The 25,753-nt window shown below is 42.0% G+C and overlaps 1 protein-coding gene across 5 annotated transcripts in view; it reads left to right on the top strand.

Annotated features, from left to right (window-relative positions):
• ANKRD13B (ankyrin repeat domain 13B) overlaps positions 1-25,753 on the top strand; it is a 265,917-nt gene that overhangs the window by 219,478 nt on the left and 20,686 nt on the right. For all 5 annotated transcript variants that reach the window (XM_069761171.1, XM_069761169.1, XM_069761172.1 and 2 more), the window contains exon 9: positions 17,217-17,281. In XM_069761171.1, coding sequence (XP_069617272.1) covers positions 17,217-17,281 — 65 coding nt within the window. The remainder of the gene's footprint in view (positions 1-17,216; positions 17,282-25,753) is intronic.

Genomic DNA, 25,753 nt, shown 5'->3' with positions numbered 1-25,753 from the left:
CAAAAATTTGGGCATCTTGCATTGTTAGTACCTATTAGCACCTCCTTTTGCAAGTATCACAGCTTATAAATGCTTTTTGTTGCCAGCCCTCAGTCTTTCAGTTCTTGTTTGAGGGATTTTCATCCATTCCTCCTTGGAAAATTCTTCCAGTTCTGTGACATTTCTGGGTAGTCTTTCATGTTCTGCTATTTTGAGGTCTAGCCACAGATTTTCAATGATGATCAGATCATGGGACTGTGAGGGTCATTCTAAAACCTTCAGCTTGCGCCTTTTGAGGTAGCATACTGTGGATTTTGACGTGTGTTTAGGATCATTAGCCATTTGTAGAAGCCATTCTCTTTTCAACTTCAGCTTTTTTTACAGATCGTATTTGTTTTCATCAAGAATGTCACAATTTATTTTTGGATTAGTGACATCTCTGGTTCTGCTATAATTTAAATGTTGCTTTTTTACTTTTGAGCCAGCAAGGGTTAATATCAGTTTCCTTGCTGGCAGTGGCTTTGTTTCTGGTCAGCTGATGTGGGTGGTGACAACTCACACCATCCTTTTAAATAGTCACATGACACATCAGCTGACTGTTGGTAATAGAGTTATTTTATGAAGACCAGCCTTGAGTTTGGTGCTCTCTGGTGCCAGCGGTGTATCTGCTGCTTCTGTCGAATTTGGGTTCCAGGTGCCATATTCTCTGCTGTTTGGAGCTTGGCAGCAGAGGCAGTAGCTAAGTATTGTTTTCCTTGTCTGTCTCATGTTTGTCACTTCCCCTGTGTTGATACCATCTGCAGTGGTGAGGCTAGCGTCCATGCCGGCTAGTGCACTAGCCAGGGTATAGTGAGGTGACAATTAGAGACTAGGCTCATGGTGGCGGCGGGGGAAAGGATCGAAGTGGAGCTTAGGTATAGGCACAGGTTGGAGTCAAGAGGCACCCCATCCCTTGCTCCTTACTGTTAGGGCCTTCCTCTTTCTATTCCATCCCGTTGTTTGTTTATGTTGTGCCATCCGCCTGACTTACCCAAACGCAACAAAGAATTGGTTGAAATCTCATTGAATACATTCTTCTCTCTACCAATGAAATATTCCCTGAGCCATTGGCTGTAACACAATCCCAAAGCATGGTTGATCCACCCAGTGCTTAATGGTTGGTGAAATGTTCTTTAAAACCGGAGTCACACTAGTGTATGGCATCCAATGATTCTCTCATGCTAGAGCATCGGATGTGATATTCTAATGACCTTCGGCTCCTGCTCTGCTGTGAGCACGAGCCGAGTGTCATGCTACTCGCATGACCGGATCAGAGCACAGCTGCGGATGAGATGGACAAAGTTATTTTTCCATCTCCTTTGCTGCCAGCGTTGGCGGGAAATCGCACTGCACTCGGGTGATATCCGAGAGCAGTGCGATGTTTCACTCTCAGCATGCTACGATTGTTCTTTCATGCCGAATTGGCGTGAGAAAATAATCACAGATGTGAGCTGCCCCATAGTATAACATTAGGAGAACAAAGGAAGGTGCACACAGCTCATAGATATTAGAGGTGCTGGCTGAACCGGAATACTCCAAAATAACATCAAAAGAAGCTAATCAGTCGCACTCAAGTGGATGCAGAGTGAATCATTTAATTATTGATTAACAAACAAAATACTGCCAATTTGGTGAGTGCAAAATATGTTAAGCAGCAAGTATAAATACTGCCAATTCGGTGAGTGCAAAATATGTTAAGCAGCAAGTATAACATTGGGCAGAGTGGTACGTGATGTCTTATTGCCTAGTACTCAGTCGTGTTCTACGGTAGTGTGACTTCAGCCTTACTGAAATTCTGTGCCCTTTTTTCTCCACACATACCTTTGATTATTGTGACCAAAGAGTTCTATTTCAACCACATTGGTCCACAGGATATGTTTCAAAAATGCATCAGGCTTGTTTAGATGTTCTTTTGCATACTTCTGAAGCTGAATTTTATGGGGAGGATGTAAGAGAGGTTTTCCTCTCATGACACTTTCATGAAGGCCATAATTGTGCAGATGTCTCTGAACAGTAGAACAATGTACCACAACTCCAGAGTCTGCTAAATCTTTCTGAAAGTCTTTTACAGTGAAGCCGGGGTTCTGACTTGCCCCTCTAGCATTCCTACGAGCAGCTCTCACAGAAATTTTACTTCATCTTCCAGACCTTATTTTGATCTCCACTGTTCCTATTATCTGCCATTTCTTAATTACATTTCAAACTGAGGAAAGGGCAACGTGAAAAAGCTTTGCTATCTTCTTATAGCTTTCTCCTGCTTTGTGAGCCTACACCTTTTTTATTTTCAGAGTCCTAGGCAGCTGCTTAGAAGAACTCATGGCTGCAGTTTTTTGGCACAAGGTTAGAGCAGGCTGGGTTTTTATAAATCTGGGAAATTTGTACCTGGCCTTTCCTAATGATGATGGTGAACAAGCCATAACCCTAACAGGCTAATTAAGGTCTGAAGCCTTCGTCAAAGTTATCTGAGCACTCAAATCTCCAAGGTGTCCAAACTTTTGTAACAGCCCATTTTCCTTTTGGCAATTTTGAAATTGGAAAACTTGAATAACTATATTTATATATAAATTTATTTATTTTTTCCTAAAATTCAATGAAAATGTGTCATCTTTATCTTTAGGCCTTTTCGAGATCATCTACCGTAATCTTCAACTTACTTAACTGTTCACAATAATAGTCATTTTAACCAGGAGTGCCCAAACTTTTACATGCTACTGTGTGATGCCAGTGGATGGAAAATAGATTACTGCATCTGCCAGGCTGCTATATGTCAGGATACTATTTTTTATTCTGTAGGAGTCGAGCCTTCTGTGCTGTCACATACTGTTAAGCAGGGGTGGGGAACCTCAGGCCCCAGGGCCATTTACGGCCCTCGATAACCTTTTATCAGACCCCTGAGCAGATTCTCAAGGACCGCATTCTTGTGCAGGGAGGTGTATTTTGATTACAACCAGCTCATTAATTTCTTCTTGCTCTGTTAGCACACACATGTAGTGTTCACTACTGAACAGTGAAGGGCATGCAATGAAAGATTACATCCTGAAACCAGTGCCAGTCAGGATGTGCTTTGTGGGGGGAGTTTGTATGACCCCGAAGGATGGTATAAATATTCAAATGGCCCTTGGCAGAAAAAAGATTCCCCACCCCTGCTGTTAAGTATAGAGAATATTATTTTCCACTACTTGTAGATCAAATAAGTAACTGCATGGAATACAGTTGCATACATTACTATGTTCGTCCCATGCACTAGAAGATTTTCCCACCATGTGCCAGTTGTAAAGCCAAAATGCGATGTAAACAGTCTCTTTCCTCAGTCCTCTGGAGCTGGTCCTCGGGCTATATTACTAAGGTGGATATTTATTGCTTTTAAAGTGCTTGAACACATTTTTTTTGCACATTTAAACTAAGTTCTTGAAACTAGAAAATTGATGTGAAAAAAGCAGAAATGTGTGATCTTAACATGAGGAACAATACGAAGAGCAAAATATAGAAAAAACACCTGAAGTGCAGTGCAAGCCACATGTGTCGCACATTTATAATATATATAAATAAATACATCGTCCAGAATATATCGGTGAGTTATACTGAAATAATTGGAATTAAAACTGACATATAGACAATATTGTTTTTTTTATCTGTAAAACTTTTGTGGTCTCTAAAGATTGTTTTTTGTTTTGTTTTTTAAAGATTTTTATCATTCTCTCGGGTAGAGAAACCATTTTCAAACTGTGTATGCCGTTCTGACCACTAGTCACTACTGTCACTACTGTTGAGCGAACGTTCTCTGATAAGGTGTGCATGCTTGTGGGCTAACTGAGTTTCTTCGGTATGCTCGAAAAATATGTTCGAGTCCGTGCTTCTGCATGTCTCACGTCTGTTTGAGAGCTAAAACACATGCAGGGATAAAGGCAATCCATTCATGTGTTGCGGCAGTCAAACAGCTGTGAGACATGCAGCCGCAGGGACTCGAACATATTTTTTGAGCGCGGCGAAGACACTCGGTTAGCACACGAGCATGCTCGTATAATATTTATCCAAGCTCGTTCGCTCATCAATACTAGTCTTACTTAGTCTTCTCTGTATTTGCAGTTCAGTTCATCAAACGTCATGATTGCTTCAGGCTCAGACCATACAGCGACATGTGTAGCGCGCCACTGAAATTCTCACACTGTGGCATTGCATCTATTGATTTCCTATGGTATTTGTCATGATTCCAATGGCAGGAAATCACAAAATGACAAGCACCAACGAGCTCTAGGGTGATGGAACCTGAGCTGACCGCGACCCTAAACCTGAACACAAAAATAACAATAGCCGGGGAACGTGCCTACGTTGATCCTAGACGTCTCGCACCAGCCGAAGATCTAACTTCCCCTATTAGAAGAAACACAGACCTCTCTTGCCTCCAGAGAAATACCCCACAGAAATAGCAGCCCCCCACATATAATGACGGTGAAATGAGAGGAAGGCACATACACAGTATGAAAACAGATTCAGCAAAATGAGACCCGCTAAAACTAGATAGCAGAGGATACAAAAGTAAACTGCGCGGTCAGCAAAAAACCCTTCAAAAAACCATCCTGTAATTACTTGAACTCATGTTCCAACTCATGGAACATGAGGAGCAATTACAGCCCACTAAAGCAACCAGCAGCAAAGAGACAATTATATGCAAGCTGGACAAGACAAAAATAAAGCAAAACGTGGAACAAGAAAATCAAAACTTAGCTTGTCCTGAAGATTACTGAAGCCAGAAGCTGAGGTAACAAAACACTCTGATAACCTTGATAGCCGGCGGGGAAATGACAAGAAAGCCCGGTTAAATAGGAAACTCCCAAATCCTAAAAGAACAGGTGGACACCAGAGACAGCAGAACACAAATCACCCAGTACCATCACCAGAGGGAGCCCAAAAACAAAACTCACAACAGTACCCCCCCTTTGAGGAGGGGTCACCGAACCCTCACGAGAACCACCAGGGCGACCAGGATGAGCCCTATGAAAAGCGTGGACCAAATCATCAGCATGAACATCAGAGGCAACCACCCAAGAATTATCCTCCTGACCATAACCTTTCCACTTGACCAAATATTGGAGTTTCCGTCTGGAAACACGAGAATCCAAGATCTTCTCCACAACATACTCCAATTCTCCCTCCACCAGCACCGGAGCAGGAGGCTCAAGCGAAGGAACAACAGGTACCTCATACCTCCGCAACAACGACCGATGGAACACATTATGAATAGCAAACGATGCCGGGAGATCCAAACGAAACGACACAGGGTTAAGAATTTCCAAGATCCTATAAGGACCGATGAACCGAGGCTTGAACTTAGGAGAAGAGACCTTCATAGGAACAAAACAAGAAGACAACCACACCAAGTCCCCAACACGAAGTCGAGGACCCACGCGGCGACGGCGATTAGCAAACTGCTGAGCCTTCTCCTGGGACAACTTCAAATTGTCCACCACATGACTCCAAATCCGATGCAACCCATCCACCACCATGTCCACTCCAGGATAATCAGAAGGCTCCACCTGACCAGAGGAAAAACGAGGATGAAACCCCGAATTACAAAAGAAAGGAGAAACCAAGGTAGCAGAACTAGCCCGATTATTAAGGGCAAACTCGGCCAGCGGCAAAAAGGTAACCCAGTCATCCTGATCAGCAGAAACAAAACACCTCAAATAAGTTTCCAAGGTCTGATTAGTTCGCTCCGTCTGGCCATTCGTCTGAGGATGGAATGCAGACGAAAAGGACAAATCAATGCCCATCTTAGCACAGAACGTCCGCCAAAATCTAGACACAAACTGGGATACCCTGTCAGAAACGATGTTCTCCGGAATCCCATGCAAACGAACCACGTTCTGGAAAAACAGAGGGACCAACTCAGAGGAGGAAGGCAACTTAGGCAAGGGTACAAGATGAACCATTTTAGAAAAGCGGTCACACACAACCCAGATGACAGACATTTTTTGAGAGACAGGGAGATCCGAAATAAAGTCCATGGAAATGTGCGTCCAAGGCCTCTTCGGGATAGGCAAAGGTGACAACAATCCACTGGCTCGAGAACAGCAAGGCTTAGCCCGAGCACAAACCTCACAAGACTGCACAAAAGAACGCACATCCCTCGACAAGGAAGGCCACCAAAAAGACCTGGCCACCAAGTCTCTAGTACCAAATATTCCAGGATGACCTGCCAATGCAGAAGAATGGACCTCGGAGATGACTCTACTGGTCCAACTATCCGGAACAAACAGTCTCTCAGGCGGACAACGATCAGGTTTACCCGCCTGAAACTCCTGCAAAGCACGTCGCAAGTCTGGGAAGACGGCCGACAAAATCACCCCATCCCTAAGGATACCAGTGGGCTCAGAATTTCCAGGGGAGTCAGGCACAAAACTCCTAGAAAGAGCATCCGCCTTCACATTCTTTGAACCTGGCAGGTATGAAACCACAAAATTGAAACGAGAGAAAAACAGTGACCAACGAGCCTGTCTAGGATTCAGACGCCTGGCAGACTCAAGGTAAATCAGATTTTTGTGATCAGTCAAGACCACCACACGATGTCTAGCACCCTCCAGCCAATGACGCCACTCCTCAAATGCCCACTTCATGGCCAAAAGTTCCCGATTACCCACATCATAATTCCGCTCAGCGGGCGAAAATTTTCTAGAAAAGAACGCACATGGCTTCATCACCGAGCAATCGGAGCTTCTCTGTGACAAAACCGCCCCCGCTCCAATCTCGGAAGCATCAACCTCAACTTGGAAAGGAAGCGAAACATCAGGCTGACGCAACACAGGAGCAGAAGAAAACCGGCGTTTAAGTTCCCGAAAGGCCTCCACAGCCGCAGGAGACCAATCAGCAACATCAGCACCCTTCTTAGTCAAATCCGTCAAAGGCTTAACAACACTAGAAAAATTAGTTATAAAACGACGATAGAAATTAGCAAAGCCTAAGAACTTCTGCAGACTCTTAAGAGATGCAGGCTGCGTCCAGTCACAAATAGCCCGAACCTTGACGGGATCCATCTCAATAGTAGAAGGGGAAAAAATATACCCCAAGAAAGAAATCTTCTGGACTCCAAAGAGACACTTTGAGCCCTTTACAAACAAGGAATTAGCCCGCAGGACCTGAAACACCTTCCTGACCTGCTGAACATGAGACTCCCAGTCATCAGAAAAAACCAAAATATCATCCAAATACACAATCATAAATTTATCCAGATATTCACGGAAAATATCGTGCATAAAGGACTGGAAGACTGAAGGAGCATTAGAAAGTCCGAAAGGCATTACCAAATACTCAAAATGGCCCTCAGGCGTATTAAATGCGGTTTTCCACTCATCACCTTGCTTTATTCGTATAAGATTATACGCACCCCGAAGATCAATCTTAGTGAACCATTTAGCCCCCTTAATGCGAGCAAACAAATCAGTCAACAAAGGCAAAGGATACTGATATTTTACGGTAATCTTATTCAAAAGACGATAATCTATACAAGGCCTCAAGGACCCATCTTTTTTGGCCACGAAAAAAAAACCTGCTCCCAAAGGGGACGAAGATGGACAGATATGTCCCTTTTCCAAGGACTCCTTAACATAATCCCGCATAGCAGTATGCTCTGGCACTGACAGATTGAACAAACGACCTTTAGGAAATTTACTACCAGGAATTAAATCTATAGCACAATCGCAATCCCTGTGAGGAGGAAGCGAACTGAGCTTAGGCTCCTCAAAAACATCCCGATAATCAGACAAAAATACAGGAACCTCAGAAGGAGTAGATGAAGCGATAGAAATCGGAGGTGCATCATCATGAACCCCCTGACATCCCCAGCTTAACACAGACATTGTTTTCCAGTCAAGGACTGGATTATGAGTTTGTAACCATGGCAGACCAAGTACTAGAACATCATGTAAATTATACAATACCAGGAAGCGAATCACCTCCTGATGAACGGGAGTCATACGCATGGTCACTTGTGTCCAGTACTGAGGTTTATTCATAGCTAAAGGTGTAGAGTCAATTCCCTTCAAAGGAATAGGGACTTCCAGAGGCTCAAGACTAAACCCACATCGCTTGGCAAATGACCAATCCATAAGACTCAGGGCAGCGCCTGAATCTACATAGGCATCGACGGAAATGGATGATAATGAGCAAATCAGAGTCGCAGACAGAATGAACTTAGACTGTAACGTACTAATGGCAACAGACTTATCAACCTTTTTTGTGCGTTTAGAGCATGCTGATATGACATGAGCTGAATCACCACAATAAAAGCACAACCCATTTTTCCACCTATAGTTTTGCCGTTCACTTCTAGATTGAACTCTATCACATTGCATTGTCTCAAGTGCCTGTTCAGAAGACACCGCCAAATGGTGCACATGTTTGCGCTCCCGTAAACGCCGATCAATCTGAATAGCCGTAGTCATAGACTCATTCAGACCCGTAGGCGCAGGGAACCCCACCATAACATCTTTAATGGCCTCAGAAAGGCCATCTCTGAACTTTGCAGCCAGGGCGCACTCATTCCACTGAGTAAGCACTGACCATTTCCGAAATTTTTGACAATATATTTCTGCTTTATCTTGCCCCTGAGAGAGAGCTAATAAAGCTTTTTCAGCCTGAATCTCCTGGTTAGGTTCCTCATAGAGCAAACCCAATGCCAGAAAAAACGCATCCACATTAAGCAACGCAGGATCCCCTGGTGCCAATGCAAATGCCCAATTTTGAGGGTCACCCCGCAGGAAAGATATAATAATCTTAACCTGCTGAGCAGGGTCTCCAGAAGAGCGAGATTTCAAAGAAAGGAACAGCTTGCAATTGTTCCTAAAATTCAGAAAACTAGATCTATCTCCAGCAAAGAACTCTGGAATAGGAATTCTAGGTTCAGACATAGGAGCATGTACAACAAAATCTTGTATATTTTGAACCTTAGCAGCAAGATTATTCAAGCTGGAAGCTAAACTCTGGACGTCCATGATAAACAGCTAAGGTCAGAGCCATTCAAGGATTAAGAGGAGGAAAAAAAAAAAAAATCAGCCTGGCTGCAATTAAGGCTAGGCAGCAACCTCAGAGGAGAGAAAAAAAAAAAAAAACTTCCTCAGACTACTTTTCCTCCTACTTCAGCCCAAACATTTTGGCCGGCTATACTGTCATGATTCCAATGGCAGGGAATCACAAAAGGACAAGCACCAACGAGCTCTAGGGTGATGGAACCTGAGCTGACCGCGACCCTAAACCTGAACACACAAATAACAATAGCCGGGGAACGTGCCTACGTTGATCCTAGACGTCTCGCACCAGCCGAAGATCTAACTTCCCCTATTAGAAGAAACACAGACCTCTCTTGCCTCCAGAGAAATACCCCACAGAAATAGCAGCCCCCCACATATAATGACGGTGAAATGAGAGGAAGGCACATACACAGTATGAAAACAGATTCAGCAAAATGAGGCCCGCTAAAACTAGATAGCAGAGGATACAAAAGTAAACTGCGCGGTCAGCAAAAAACCCTTCAAAAAACCATCCTGTAATTACTTGAACTCATGTTCCAACTCATGGAACATGAGGAGCAATTACAGCCCACTAAAGCAACCAGCAGCAAAGAGACAATTATATGCAAGCTGGACAAGACAAAAATAAAGCAAAACGTGGAACAAGAAAATCAAAACTTAGCTTGTCCTGAAGATTACTGAAGCCAGAAGCTGAGGTAACAAAACACTCTGATAACCTTGATAGCCGGCGGGGAAATGACAAGAAAGCTCGGTTAAATAGGAAACTCCCAAATCCTAAAAGAACAGGTGGACACCAGAGACAGCAGAACACAAATCACCCAGTACCATCAGTAATCACCAGAGGGAGCCCAAAAACAGAACTCACAACAGGTATTGCAATGCAACCGGCGATTGTGACATAGTTGCAATTTTTTTCAAATGTGTTCCATTTTTGTTGTTGCTGAATTGCAAGTTGCATGCAACTCCCTTACCATAGGTTTCAATACAAGTGTCACGTAACATGCAACTTGTCGGCAACTTGGCTGATTTACTTACAGCAAAATCACAGCTTTAAAGCAGGAGCATGAAAGGCGCAGACAAGTTGCTCAGATGGTTTTGTGGAGTGACTTTTCAAAGAACTGCTGTCGTGCGACATGTTATCGTATACCCTTATTTTTTTTATCAATTGTCGCGGGGTCAAACATTTAACCAAATGATACATTGCATCCATAGAGAATGTCAGATTATTTTTTTCTAAATTATTGGCAAGAGGCAAACTTTTTGGGTATCAACTGCTACCAGTTTTGGTAGAATATGTGTAAAGTATACTTACAATAAAACTTAAGTTTTTCAACATTAGAGGTTATTACCATTAGAACCAAAGGGTACAAAGTTCACTTTGTTATAGTATATATATATATATATATATATATATATATATATATATATATATATACACACAATGTGAAATGCTGCGGAATATGTTGGCACTATATAAATAAAAATTATTATTATAGCTGTCTGCACTTTGCCAGCACAGTCATTAACATTAAAGGGACTCTGTCACTAGGATCAACTCTCCTAATTCGTCTATTTGGGCATATAGGTCGGAGAAAGTTAAATATAATGATACTTTGATATCTGCAATCCGATATCTTAGTCCAGAGAAATCCATGTTTTTCTTATATACAGTCCATGTTTTTCTTATATACAGTCATGGCTAAAAGTATTAACACCCCTGCAATTCTGTCAGATAATACTCAGTTTCTTCCTGAAAATGATTGCAATCACAAATTCTTTGGTATTATTATCTTCATTTAATTTGTCTTAAATGAAAAAACACAAAAAGAATTGTCCTAAAGCCAAATTGGATATAATTCCACACCAAATATAAAAAAGGGGGTGGACAAAAGTATTGGCACCGTTCGAAAAATCATGTGATGCTTCTCTAATTTGTGTAATTAACAGCACCTGTAACTTACCTGTGGCACCTAACAGGTGTTGGCAATAACTAAATCACACTCGCAGCCAGTTGACATGGATTAAAGTTGGCTCAACCTCTGTCCTGTGTCCTTGTGTGTACCACATTGAGCATGGAGAAAAGAAAGAAGACCAAAGAACTGTCTGAGAACTTGAGAAACCAAATTGTGAGGAAGCATGAGCAATCTAAAGGCTACAAGTCCATCTCCAAAGACCTGAATGTTCCTGTGTCTACCGTGCGCAGTGTCATCAAGAAGTTTAAAGCCCATGGCACTGTGGCTAACCTCCCTAGATGTGGATGGAAAAGAAAAATTGACAAGAGATTTCAACGCAAGATTGTGCGGATGTTGGATAAAGAACCTAGACTAACATCCAAACAAGTTCAAGCTGCCCTGCAGTCCGAGGGTACAACAGTGTCAACCCGTACTATCCGTCGGCGTCTGAATGAAAAGGGACTGTATGGTAGGAGACCCAGGAAGACCCCACTTCTTACCCCGAGATATAAAAAAGCCAGGCTGGAGTTTGCCAAAACTTACCTGAAAAAGCCTAAAACGTTTTGGAAGAATGTTCTCTGGTCAGATGAGACAAAAGTAGAGCTTTTTGGGCAAAGGCATCAACATAGAGTTTACAGGAGAAAAAAGAGGCATTAAAAGAAAAGAACACGGTCCCTATAGTCAAACATGGCGGAGGTTCCCTGATGTTTTGGGGTTGCTTTGCTGCCTCTGGCACTGGACTGCTTAACCGTGTGCATGGCATTATGAAGTCTGAAGACTACCAACAAATTTTGCAGCATAATGTAGGGACCAGTGTGAGAAAGCTGGGTCTCCCTCAGAGGTCATGGGTCTTCCAGCGGGACAATGACCCAAAACACACTTCAAAAAGCACTAGAAAATGATTTGAGAGAAAGCACTGGAGACTTCTAAGGTGGCCAGCAATGAGTCCAGACCTGAATCCCATAGAACACCTGTGGAGAGATCTAAAAATGGCAGTTTGGAGAAGGCACCCTTCAAATATCAGGTGTTGTGAATTCTGTGGCCAAGCTCCCTCCTGTGGTCGAGAGTGGTACTTCGGCTGGTTCTGTCTATGAGCTTCCTTTGGTGGATGAGAGTGGTACTGCGGCTTCTGAGTTTCCTTCCTCAGGTGATGAGGTTAAGTCGTTAGGTGCTGCTCTATTTAACTCCACCTGGTGCTTTGATCCTGGCCTCCAGTCAATGTTCTAGTATTGGTCTTGCTTCCTCCTGGATCGTTCCTGTGGCCTGTCTATCCTGCATAAGCTAAGTTTTGCTTGTGTTATTTTTGTTTGCTATTTTTTCTGTCCAGCTTGCTATATTGGTTTTTCTTGCTTGCTGGAAGCTCTGAGACGCAGAGGGAGCACCTCCGTACCGTTAGTCGGTGCGGAGGGTCTTTTTGCCCCTCTGCGTGGTTGTTTGTAGGTTTTTGTGTTGACCGCAAAGCTATCTTTCCTATCCTCGGTCTATTCAGTAAGTCGGGCCTCACTTTGCTAAATCTCTTTCATCTCTGTGTTTGTGTTTTCATCTTTACTCACAGTCATTATATGTGGGGGGCTGCCTTTTCCTTTGGGGAATTTCTCTGAGGCAAGGTAGGCTTATTTTTCTATCTTCAGGGCTAGTTAGTTTCTCAGGCTGTGCCGAGTTGCATAGGGAGCGTTAGGCGCAATCCACGGCTACCTCTAGTGTGGTGTGATAGGATTAGGGATTGCGGTCAGCAGAGTTCCCACGTCTCAGAGCTCGTCCGATGTTTTTGGTAATTGTCAGGTCACTTTGTGTGCTCTGAACTTTAATGTCCATTGTGGTTCTGAATTACCTGTTCATAACAGTACTGGAGGCCAAAAGTACTAATGCTTCTCAATAGAGGGAAAAGAGAAGTTCTGAGACCATTTTTTTTTCTTTGCACTGTGTTCTGTCTTTCTTTTCCCCTTTACATCAGGGTGGTTCAGAACACAGGTGTGGACATGGACATTCAAGGTCTGTTCTCTTTGATGGATAATCTCGCTATAAATGTACAGAATATTCAAGATTTAGTGGTTCAGAATCCTATGTTAGAACCTAAAATTCCTATTCCTGAGTTATTTTCTGGAGATAGAGCTAAGTTTTTGAATTTTAAAAATAATTGTAAACTATTTCTGGCTTTGAAACCCCGCTCCTCTGGTGACCCAGTTCAACAAGTTAAGATCATTATTTCTTTATTACGTGGCGACCCTCAAGACTGGGCATTTTCCCTTGCGCCAGGAGATCCTGCATTATGTAATATTGATGCGTTTTTTCTGGCGCTCGGATTGCTGTACGACGAACCTAATTCAGTGTATCAGGCAGAGAAAAATGTGCTGGCTCTGTGTCAGGGTCAGGATGAGATAGAGATTTATTGTCAGAAGTTTAGAAAGTGGTCCGTGCTCACTCAATGGAATGAATGTGCGCTGGCAGCTATTTTCAGAAAGGGTCTCTCTGAAGCCCTTAAGGATGTCATGGTGGGATTTCCTATGCCTGCTGGTCTGAATGAGTCTATGTCTTTGGCCATTCAGATCGGTCGACGCTTGCGCGAGCGTAAATCTGTGCACCATTTGGCGGTATTATCTGAGCATAAACCTGAGCCTATGCAGTGCGATAGGACTTTGACCAGAGCTGAAAGGCAAGAACACAGACGTCAGAATGGGCTGTGTTTCTACTGTGGTGATTCCACTCATGCTATCTCCGATTGTCCTAAGCGCACTAAGCGGTTCGCTAGGTCTGCCACCATTGGTACGGTACAGTCGAAATTTCTTTTGTCCGTTACTTTGATCTGCTCTTTGTCTTCCTATTCTGTCATGGCATTTGTGGATTCAGGCGCTGCCCTGAATTTGATGGACTTGGAGTTTGCTAGGCGCTGTGGGTTTGTCTTGGAGCCCTTGCAGTGTCCTATTCCATTGAGAGGAATTGATGCTACGCCTTTGGCCAAGAATAAGCCTCAGTATTGGACCCAGCTGACCATGTGCATGGCTCCTGCGCACCAGGTGGATATTCGCTTTCTGGTGTTGCATAATCTGCATGATGTGGTCGTGTTGGGGTTGCCATGGCTACAAGTCCATAACCCAGTATTAGATTGGAAATCAATGTCTGTGTCCAGCTGGGGTTGTCAGGGGGTACATGGTGATGTTCCATTTCTGTCTATCTCATCATCCACCCCTTCTGAGGTCCCAGAGTTCTTGTCTGATTACCGGGATGTATTCGATGAGCCCAAGTCCAATGCCCTACCTCCGCATAGGGATTGTGATTGTGCTATCGATTTGATTCCTGGTAGTAAGTTTCCTAAGGGTCGACTGTTTAATTTATCTGTACCTGAGCACGCCGCTATGCGGAGTTACGTGAAGGAGTCTTTGGAGAAGGGTCATATTCGCCCGTCATCGTCGCCATTGGGAGCGGGGTTCTTTTTTGTGGCCAAGAAGGACGGTTCGCTGAGACCTTGTATTGATTACCGCCTTCTAAATAAAATTACGGTCAAATTTCAGTACCCCTTGCCGCTGCTGTCTGATTTGTTTGCTCGGATTAAGGGGGCTAGTTGGTTCACCAAGATAGAGCTTCGTGGTGCGTATAATCTTGTGCGTATTAAGCGGGGCGATGAATGGAAAATGGCATTTAATACGCCCGAAGGCCATTTTGAGTACCTGGTTATGCCATTCGGACTTTCTAATGCTCCATCAGTGTTTCAGTCCTTTATGCATGACATCTTCCGAGAGTACCTGGATAAATTCCTGATTGTATACTTGGATGATATTGTGATCTTCTCGGATGATTGGGAGTCTCATGTGAAGCAGGTCAGAATGGTGTTCCAGGTCCTGCGTGCTAATTCTTTGGTTGTGAAGGGGTCAAAGTGTCTCTTTGGTGTTCAGAAGATTTCATTTTGGGGGTTCATTTTTTCTCCTACTATCGAGCTTCGGCTTCTGAGTTTTCTTCCTCAGGTGATGAGGTTAAGTCGTTAGGTGCTGCTCTATTTAACTCCACCTGGTGCTTTGATCCTGGCCTCCAGTCAATGTTCTAGTATTGGTCTTGCTTCCTCCTAGATCGTTCCTGTGGCCTGTCTATCCTGCATAAGCTAAGTTTTGCTTGTGTTATTTTTGTTTGCTATTTTTTCTGTCCAGCTTGCTATATTGGTTTTTCTTGCTTGCTGGAAGCTCTGAGACGCAGAGGGAGCACCTCCGTACCGTTAGTCGGTGCGGAGGGTCTTTTTGCCCCTCTGCGTGGTTGTTTGTAGGTTTTTGTGTTGACCGCAAAGCTATCTTTCCTATCCTCGGTCTATTCAGTAAGTCGGGCCTCACTTTGCTAAATCTCTTTCATCTCTGTGTTTGTGTTTTCATCTTTACTCACAGTCATTATATGTGGGGGGCTGCCTTTTCCTTTGGGGAATTTCTCTGAGGCAAGGTAGGCTTATTTTTCTATCTTCAGGGCTAGTTAGTTTCTCAGGCTGTGCCAAGTTGCATAGGGAGCGTTAGGCGCAATCCACGGCTACCTCTAGTGTGGTGTGATAGGATTAGGGATTGCGGTCAGCAGAGTTCCCACGTCTCAGAGCTCGTCCAATGTTTTTGGTAATTGTCAGGTGACTTTGTGTGCTCTGAACTTTAATGTCCATTGTGGTTCTGAATTACCTGTTCATAACAATCAGGGACCTGGAGCAGTTTGCCAAAGAAGAATGGTCTAAAATTCCAGCAGAGCATTGTAAGAAACTCATTGATGGTTACCGGAAGCGGTTGGTCACAGTTATTTTGGCTAAAGGTTGTGCAACCAAGTATTAGGCCGAGGGTGCCAATACTTTTGTCTGGCCCATTTTTGGAGTTTTGTGTGAAATGATCAATGTTTTGCTTTTTGCTTCATTCTCTTTTGTGTTTTTTCATTTAAGACAAATTAAATGAAGATAATAATACCAAAGAATTTGTGATTTGTGAAGAAACTGAGTATTATCTGACAGAATTGCAGGGGTGTCAATACTTTTGGCCATGACCGTATGTAAATGAGCTGTTAAGATCTATGGGTCGGACATGAGAATCTGCCTCCAGAGATTGTTTTATATTAAAGTTGCATTACCAATGTGATGTGCAGTGATTGACAGTCTGCTCTCATGATCACATACAGCTCTGCAGTAAGATTAGGGAGAATACAGTACAGCAGAGCTAACACACACATTTACAGCAGCGATTGTCCTCTCATAGTTCTGTAGGCGCTGCTGCAGAGCTGCGCCTGATTATAACTAAAGTGCTGCGGAATATGTTGGCGTTATATAAATAAAAATTATTATTATTATCATAACTAGCACAGTACAGCAGAGTTGCATGTTGTCTTATTACAAACACTCAAAGCACATTTGCAGTTGTCTTCTCACAAAACTGTCAGCTCAGCTGTACTGCCCTTCCCCCATAAGTGGCTGCCTGTAAAATGGAAGATGAAGCACTAGAATAACTATAATAAATCATTATGATAAGTGATCCATATATACAGCCTATAATTCTGGCAAGAAGACATCACCTGAATTCACTGTAAAATGATAATTACAGTCAAAATATTCTGTATAAGTTTCTTCAGCTTCAAAGAAATCACGGACACCTTAAAATTTTTTTTACACACAGTACTCTTCTCCTTTTTCTGTTCTCCATGCTTACTGTATGTCTTTCATATTGCCCACACCAGGGCACAGGTGAGTTTGAATGGGCATCACATGCTTGAAACAAAGTCGCTTACCCACAAGTTTGGAAAGGTTCCAACAATTTTGTCCGGCCGATTTTTGGGGTTTTGTTTGATATTATGTCCAATTTGCCTTGTTTCCCCTCTGTTTTTTTTGTGTTGTTTCAATACACACAAAGGAAATAAACATGTATATAGCAAAACATGTGTAATTGCAATAATTTTCTTGGAGAATTACTTCATTTTCTGGAACAATTTTGAGGATGCCAACATTTTCGGCCATGACAGATTGTAGTGAATGCAGATCTGTCATATATATACCTAAAGTAAAGTTTTGCTTTAGTACAAAAAATTGCTAAAAAAAATCCTCATAATATTCAAATTGGTTTATCTCTTGGTAACAGACCAAAAATCTGACAACCCTCATAATCCCTTAGAAAAAATAATGCTTTCTACAGGATATGAAAGGCTATATTTTAGCCACAGTTGTAGGTATGAAAATGTCAGGTCCATCACCATTTGTGATACGACTTCTCAATTTTTTTTCCAGGTAGTAAAACCCCTTTGCAGTCATTCCTGGGGATAGCTGAGCAGCATGTGGGACCAAACAATGGGGTGAGTATTATTTGTGATTGCTGAAGCCTTGATAGCAATCAATGTCGGAGTTGTTCCTTTCCTCGCCTCTGCTGTGTGACTATACTTAAAAAGATTGTGTGAGCTGTCTCTCTGAAATAAGGATTAAGTGCAGATCAATACCTGGTGTGGCAGAAGGCGCTTATAGCAGCCTTGTGTCTGACGGCTATCAATAATTGTATCCTGAAGATCTGAAATTACCTCTAGATGAAGACAGAGACGTTGCACTTGACTTTACTTGATATATAGCAATGAAACAAAAGAGAAGATATTGTGCACCAAGAAAATGTGGAATTTTTAAGTAAAGACAGATTTTCCTTTAGATAATAGTTCATTTTGCATTTCTAGCCAGCTAATGCTTCTCTTTTTTATTATTATTATTATTATTATTATTATTATTATTATTATTATTATACAGGGTGGTCCAAAAGTAGGTGGACAGTATGTGTAATAGGGTTATGAAGGGGGAGATTTATCAAACATGGTGTAAAGTGAAACTGAATTATTGCCCTTAGCAACCAATCAGATTCCACTTTTCATTCTTCACAGACTCTTTGGAAAATGAAAGGTGAAATCTGATTGGTTGGTAAGGGCAACTAAGCCAGTTTTCACAGATAAATCTCCTCCAAATCTGTTTTCTTTTCAGATAATTCAGATAACCCAGAATGGCAAATGATAAATACAGATCAAAGAAAATGGATTTTAAAAGGGTATTGGAAATCTCAAAATGCTGAAACAGTTAGAGCAAATTGGGTTGAAACATTTGGTACTCAAGCCCCAAAGAGACAAAACATTTATAAATTCTAAGCCACTGGCTCAATCCTTAATGCTTCAAAAACGGGTCGACCCAAAACAGCCTGTACAGAAAATAATAAACAACTTGTTGCTGAAACAGTTGTTCAGAGTCCAAAAAAGTCCACCAGAAGAGTCTCTTTAGAATTGAGAATTTCACGAGCTTCCATCATGCGAATCCTGAAATCTATTGGGTGGAAACGATAAGTCCACGTCTAATTCATGGTTTATTGGAGGATGATCCAGACAGGCGGCTGCAATTTTGTGAGATTATGCTTAACGAAATTGAAGAAACTCCAGTAATTTTAGATAACATTATGTGGAGTGATGAAGCTTCTTTCAAATTATCTGGCCATAGTAACAAACATAATTGTATTTACTGTTATAATGAGAACATGCATTTAACATTAGAGCAACAACTAAATGAGCCTGGTGTCACTGTTCGGGGTGGTATTTCAAGTTTTGGTGCTTCTGGACAATTTTTTTTATTTGTATGGAACAGTCACAGGAGATAAGTTTTTTCGAAATTCTAATGAATCAAGTTGTTCCCCAGTTACAGCAACAACCTAATTCAAATGACCTTTATTTCCAACAAGATGGGGCCCCTCCACATTATTCAAGAGTCGTCCGCGAGTATCTTGATGAAACATTTCCTAATAAATGGATTGGCCGAAAAGGCCCACTTGATTGGCCAGCATGTTCACCAGACTTGACCCCAATGGATTTTTCCTTTTGGGGGGTACTCAAGGACAAAGTTTATAGTCGAAAACCAAAAAGTGTCAGTGATTTGAAAAATTACATAAGAGATGCATTTCAAGAAATTAATACCCAAAGAGCCTTGTGCAAAAATGTTTGTCGAAGCGTAAGAGGCAGACTTCAAAGCTGTGCAAATTGTGACGGAAAACAGTTTGAGCACCTGCGTTGATAAAATTTAAGGGCTTTTGTATTATTGTTCAGAATAAAATGTAATTGTCAATGTTATGCTTGTGTTAATAAATATAATTTTATATAAAGATCAAAATAAATGTTATTATTTTCTGCCCACCTGCTTTTGGTCCACCTACTTTTGGACCACCTACTTTTGGACCACCCTGTACATTTATATAGCGCCATTTATTCCATGGCGCTTTAAATGTGAAAGGGGCAAATATAGACGAGCACAATAAACATGAGCAATTGGGCACACACAAGTACAGTAGGAGAGAGGACCCTGCCCGCGAGGGCTCACAGTCTACAGTCTTTTCCATTAGGTCTATGACATCACATGATTAAAAACTGACTAGCTGATTCTTTCTAAGCTCTGTGTATAAACAGAATGTCTCCTCTCCCTGTATGAGTCATCATTAGAACTACAATTTCACCTAACTGCAAATTCCCTGGCAGGAGGAGGAGTGGAGCAGCTGGGTCAGGAGTTGAAGAAGATGATAATTCATGCAGGGAAAAGACTGTCGGTTTCTACATAGAGCCGAGAAAAGAGAAGAATTAATTTAGTAGAAAGACAATATGAGCAATTGTCAGTACACAGTGCTATATAATATTATAATTGCAATATGTTAAGAGGATAAAAACTTTGCTGGGAGTACTTCTTTTAAAAAACAAACAAAATGTTTTCTCACATGGCAATCGCCCGTATTCTACGGTAGTGTGACGCGGGCCTAAATCGGATGCTTGTTGTGAAAAATCGGATTGTACTGACATGACACTCACATGACACTCGTGTGACTCTCAGCAGGGAGACTCGGACCAATTTTTCACACGTTTAATGTGACTCTGGCCTAAAAAATGTACATTTGTACAATTAGTTTTCTGTCAGTTTTTGATGTTGCAGCATTTCTGCACCTACTAGCAAAATTAGGCTACTTGTATTTTATTTATTGCGTTTTTGAGAGCGGTTTTTTTACATGCGTTTTAATTGAAGTTTTGACGCTGCTGTTTTTGTATCTTTTTGATATATGTTTTAAATCAATCTGCTTTGTTTTTGATACTTCCCAGTATTTGGCTTTGACAAAACTTTATTAATACAGTCATGTGCAGAAACACACTAAAGAGGCATATGAGGGTTTTTTTTGCATCGAATGCAATTCTATGGACATAAAACTCAGCATACCCGTAAGAGAAATTAACAAGCTGATTTCTAAGGCCAGGTCCGACCTAACGTATAAAAATACTGTCCGTTTTTTACGGCCGAGATACGCAGAAAAGTTCCTGAACAGTGATCCGTATTCAATGCGAGATGCGATTTTTTCACCAAAAAGTATTCGTGTGTCATCCGTATGGCGAGATTTTCTTGCCGGCTTGCAAAATGGACATAAAATGGATCCATGGGCTCAAATATTCGTGAAAACATATATACAGTCTATATCAGTCAGTGAGACACATATATATATTTATATTTAATACAGAGCTAGATAACATAAAAGCCGGTAATTCAATTGCCAGCTTTTGCTAAGTCCTACCAAACCCGACAGGATATGAGGCATGGTTTACATACAGTAAACCATTTCATAAACGTTATATTTTTACATATTCCTCACTAATAATGTTAGTAGTTTGTGTGTGCAAAATTTTGGAGCTCTAGATGTTAAAATAAAGGGTTAAATCACGGGAAAAAAACTGGCGTGGGCTCCCGCGCAATTTTCTCCGCCAGAGTGGGAAAGCCAGTGACTGAGGGCAGATATTAATAGCCTAGAGAGGGACCATGATTATTGCCCCCCCTGGCTAAAAACATCTGCCCCCAGCCACCCCAGAAAAGGCACATCTGTAAGATGCTCCTATTCTGGCACTTAGCCACTCTCTTCCCACTCCCCTGTAACAGTGAGATATGGGGGTAATAAGGGGTTAATGTCACCTTGCTATTGTAAGGTGACATTAAGCCTGCTTAATAATGGAGACGGGCACAGTCCGGAAGAAAATGGCCGCTCCTTACTCCCCGCAGTCAGTGCCTGTCGCTCACATACTCCCCTCCGGTCACCGCTAACACAGGGTTAATGCCAGCGGTAACGGACCGCGTTATGCCTCAGGTAACGCACTCCGTTACCGCCGCTATTAACCCTGTGTCCCCCCAACTTTTTACTATTGATGCTGCGTATGCAGCATCAATAGTAAAACGATCTAATGTTAAAAATAATAATAATAATAAAAACGTATTCTCACCGTCCGCCGTCGCATCCTCTCCTCGGCACTGCAAGCGGCAGGTTCCGCTTCCAAAGATGCTATGGGAGAAGGACCGTCCATGACGTCATGGTCATGTGACCGCGACGTCATGGTCATGTGACCGCGACGTCATGGAAGGTCCTGCGCTCATACCAATCCTGGGACCGGACACCGCACACAAGCGCCGGAACTACAACGGGCTCTTCGGATGGTGAGTATGTTTCTTTTTTATTTTTTAACCTGTTACATACGTAACTGGGCAATATACTACCTGGCTGGGCAATATACTACGTGGCTCTGTGCTATATACTACGTCGCTGTGCAATATACTACGTCGCTGTGCAATATACTACGTGGCTCTGTGCTGTATATTATGTGACTGTGCAATATACTACGTGACTGGGCAATATACTACGTGACTGGGCAATATACTATGTGGCTGGGCAATATACTACGTGGCTGGGCAATATACTACGTCGCTGTGCAATATACTACATGGCTGGGCAATATACTACGTGGCTCTGTGCTGTATACTACGTGACTGGGCAATATACTACGTCACTGGGCAATATACTAAGTGACTGGGCAATATACTAAGTGGCTGGGCAATATACTACATGGCTGGGCAATATACTATGTGGCTGGGCAATATACTACGTGGCTGGGCAATATATTACGTGGCTGGCCAATATACTACGTGGCTGGCCAATATACTACGTGACTGGGCACTATAGTACGTGGCTGGGCAATATAGTACGTGGCTGGGCAATATAGTATGTGGCTGGGCAATATACTATGTGACTGGGCAATATACTACGAGGACATGCATATTCTAGAATACCCGATGCGTTAGAATCGGGCCACCATCTAGTATATATATATATAAATATATATATATATACACATATATACACAGTATATATGTGTGTGTCAATGACATATGTATATACCTATCCTATGTATAGACATTTATTTTATCCTATTCTAACCTGTCAGTGTAATTTTACTGTACACCGTACTGAATTACCGGCTTTTCTATAGGACACCGGTGCATATTTTTTGCAAGGCAGACGCGTGGTCCGTGTGTAATCCGTATTTTTCTCGCCCCCATAGACATTCATTGGCGTATTTTTGGAGGAATACACTGACAATCGCAGCATTCTGCGATTTTCTCAGCCAATTAAATACGGTCGAGAAATATACGGCTGATGGAAGCATTGGTCTGAGTGTGTAAAAGGATGGGTTTCCCCTCTACAAATTACTAAATCTAATAGTTATCAAAGGAGAAACTCTCCTTACACCTCTATTGAGGTCCGATATTAACTATTAATTAATAACTAGATGGTGGCCCGATTCTATTGCATCGGGTATTCTAGAATATGCATGTCCACATAGTATATTGCACAGCCCACGTAGTATATTGCCCAGCCACATAGAATATTGCTCAGCCACGTAGTATATTGCCCAGTCACGTAGTATATTGCCCAGCCATGTAGTATATTGCCCAGTGACGTAGTTTATTGCCCAGCCACATAGTATATTGCCCAGCCATGTAGTATATTGCCCAGTGACATAGTATATTGCCCAGTGACGTAGTATATTGTCCAGCCACGTAGTATATTGCCCAGACACGTAGTATGTTGTCCAGTGACGTAGTATATTGCTGTGACATAGTATATTGCCCAGCCACGTAGTATATTGCCCAGCCACGTAGTATATTGCCCAGTGATGTAGTATATTGCGCAGCCACGTAGTATATTGCCCAGTCATGTAGTATATTGGCCAGTTACGTAGTATATTGCCCAGTCACGTAGTATACAGCACAGAGCCACGTAGTATATTGCCCAGCCAGGTTTGTCACAGGTGAAAAAATAAAAAATAAACATATACTCACCTTTCCAAAGGCCCCTTGTAGTCCACGGCAGCTTCCGGACCCAGCGTTGGTATGGGCGCAGGACCTGTGATGACGTCGCGGTCACATGACCGTGATGTCATGGCAGGTCTTTCTAGCGCAGGCGCGTAGGGCCTTTGATGACGTTGCGGTCACATGACCGTGACGTCATGGCAGGTCCTTCTGCCATACCATCTTTGCCACCGGAAACTGCAGCGGAAGATGGCGGCCGGCGGGAGCGGCTCAGCGGACTACAGAGGGTGAGTATAGCAGGTTTATTTATTTATTTTTTATTATTTTTAACATTACATTTTTTACTATTGATGCCGCATAGGCAGCGTTAATAGTAAAAAGTTGGGGACACACAGGGTTAATAGCGGCGGTAACGGAGTGCGTTACCCGCAGCATAACGCGGTCCATTACCGCCGGCATGAACCCTGTGTTAGCGGTGACTGGAGGGGAGTATGCAAGCGACAGGCACTGACTGCGGGGAGTAGAGGGCGGCCATTTTTTTCCGGACTTTGCCCGTCGCTGATTGGTCCCGGCAGCTATGACAGGCAGCTGGCGAGACCAATAAGCGAATGAATAACCATAACAGAAGGACAGACAGACGGAAGTGACCCTTAGATAATTATATAGTAGATTAATATCCACTTAATAATGCCTCAACGTTATCTTTTCCCTATACTATCTACTAACTGAGACAAAACCATGTATCAGTAAAGGATATTTATTACACACACACACAAGTCTGCAGTCTATAACATACATATATATTTATACCCAAGCTGGCAACTATAAAATATATATATATATATATATATATATATATATATATACACACACACAAATATACGGATGCTGCAACTCTAATGTAGTAATATCACTACAGTATACAGTAATATCACAACAATATCATATCACACAGTAAAGAAGCCCAAAATTAAGATATGACACAGTAAAAACCCAGAATTAACTGCCCGAATTACCCAAAAAAAGCCTAATGGCCATAACATTAGAGAAATCCAATCCATTTTGCTGGAGCTGTAAGATGCTGCGGTTTTGCACAGTGAAAATACACAGCATCAAAAACTCATTATGGGAACGTAAATTAAAGTTCTGGAAACTGCCTGATGATAAAAAAATAGTGGAAGTCATTTTTTGAAACGACTCCTGGTGGATCCTCATCCGGACTGCAAAACTAGACTCTGTCACATCAAAAGGCTGCAAAATAGTTCTAAAATGCGGAAAAAGTCTTCAAAACTACTTCAAGAAAAGAAAAACTTCCCATCTTTTAGACACTGGCGCATCGGCTGGGAGTTTTAAGGCTAATAATCCACATCAGGAAAGCAGTGGCGGTCATTTTCTCCAAGCAATTTTGCCTGCATCTATTTAGACATTTTTGCAACAAAGCCTTTAGCACTGTGCTTTTAAGTATTTCATAGCGGAAGCCATCTGAAGAATGAACATATTATTTCTTTTAATCTCTTCAGGGTTTCCTAACCTTGAAGCAGATAAGATGTGACATTAGACGAAACATCAATATCGTTTGGATCTTATGACACTCATTTCATGGAAATCCGCCTGAAAAAGGCTATAAACACATATGCGTTTCCTAAATCAATTTTCACTTCAAAAATATGTAATTCTTCACTGCCTCCAAAACAAAGTCCGCATTCACACTTTCAGTATTTTACATCAGTATTTGGTCAGTATTTTACATCAGTATTTGTAAGCCAAAACCAGGAGTGGGTGATAAATGCTGAAGTGGTGACATGTTTTTATTATACTTTTTTCTGATTGTTCCACTTCTGATTTTGGCTTACCGTACTTATGTAAAATACTGAATGGATGAATGTGTCCTTAATGTTAGTGTGAACAAAGCCCGAGCAATGCAGCACTATTCATCAATAATATGTTGACATGAAAATGATAGAACTATATTTCTGAGCGAAATGTATACCGATAGATCTAATAGACACATCCCTCAGTTACTAGAAGATCCTTCAAATTCATTTGCATCTCTTGGCTTTCATTAACACATCGGGGAATTCCTATCCCCCAAATTGAAACACAATTTACTTCTCAAAATACAAAGAGTGGTTTAATTGTAGAAATGCCTGGCAAAGCTCCACAGCCATCATCTGATCCTATGCCAGCCTGCTGTACCGCTGACTGAGTCCTATGGTGAATGTCTAATAGTATTTAATTGTATATGAAAATCAGAATTGCCTTCATGGTGCCAATGTGTGTGACTGCCAATACAGCTCTCACTTCTCTCACAGTGAGTTATAAGAAATAGCAAACCCGCAAAGAGTGACAGAATAGAAAAACGACACATCACCTCTGACATCTACGAGATGGCAGCTCAAATGTACAATTATTCTTCTCATTTCTGGAAACATAAGCTGCCATGAATACACTTTCTGTCATAGGGAACTGTGACACTGATACACAACAGACCATAAAAAATCAAATGGCGTTATGTATTCATTTGTGAAGAACAAGTGGAGGGAGACATGATATTCAGATGCAATTAAAATTACTCAACCCATTCCTGAGTTATCCATAGTTCTAAAGGTACCTTCACACTCAGCGATGCTGCAGCGATACCGACA

Source organism: Ranitomeya imitator, chromosome 3 (genome assembly GCF_032444005.1).
Source record: "Ranitomeya imitator isolate aRanImi1 chromosome 3, aRanImi1.pri, whole genome shotgun sequence".
Taxonomy (NCBI): Eukaryota; Metazoa; Chordata; class Amphibia; order Anura; family Dendrobatidae; genus Ranitomeya; species Ranitomeya imitator.
The sequence above is the reverse complement of the archived record's forward strand: the minus strand, read 5'-3'. Positions and strand labels throughout refer to the sequence as shown.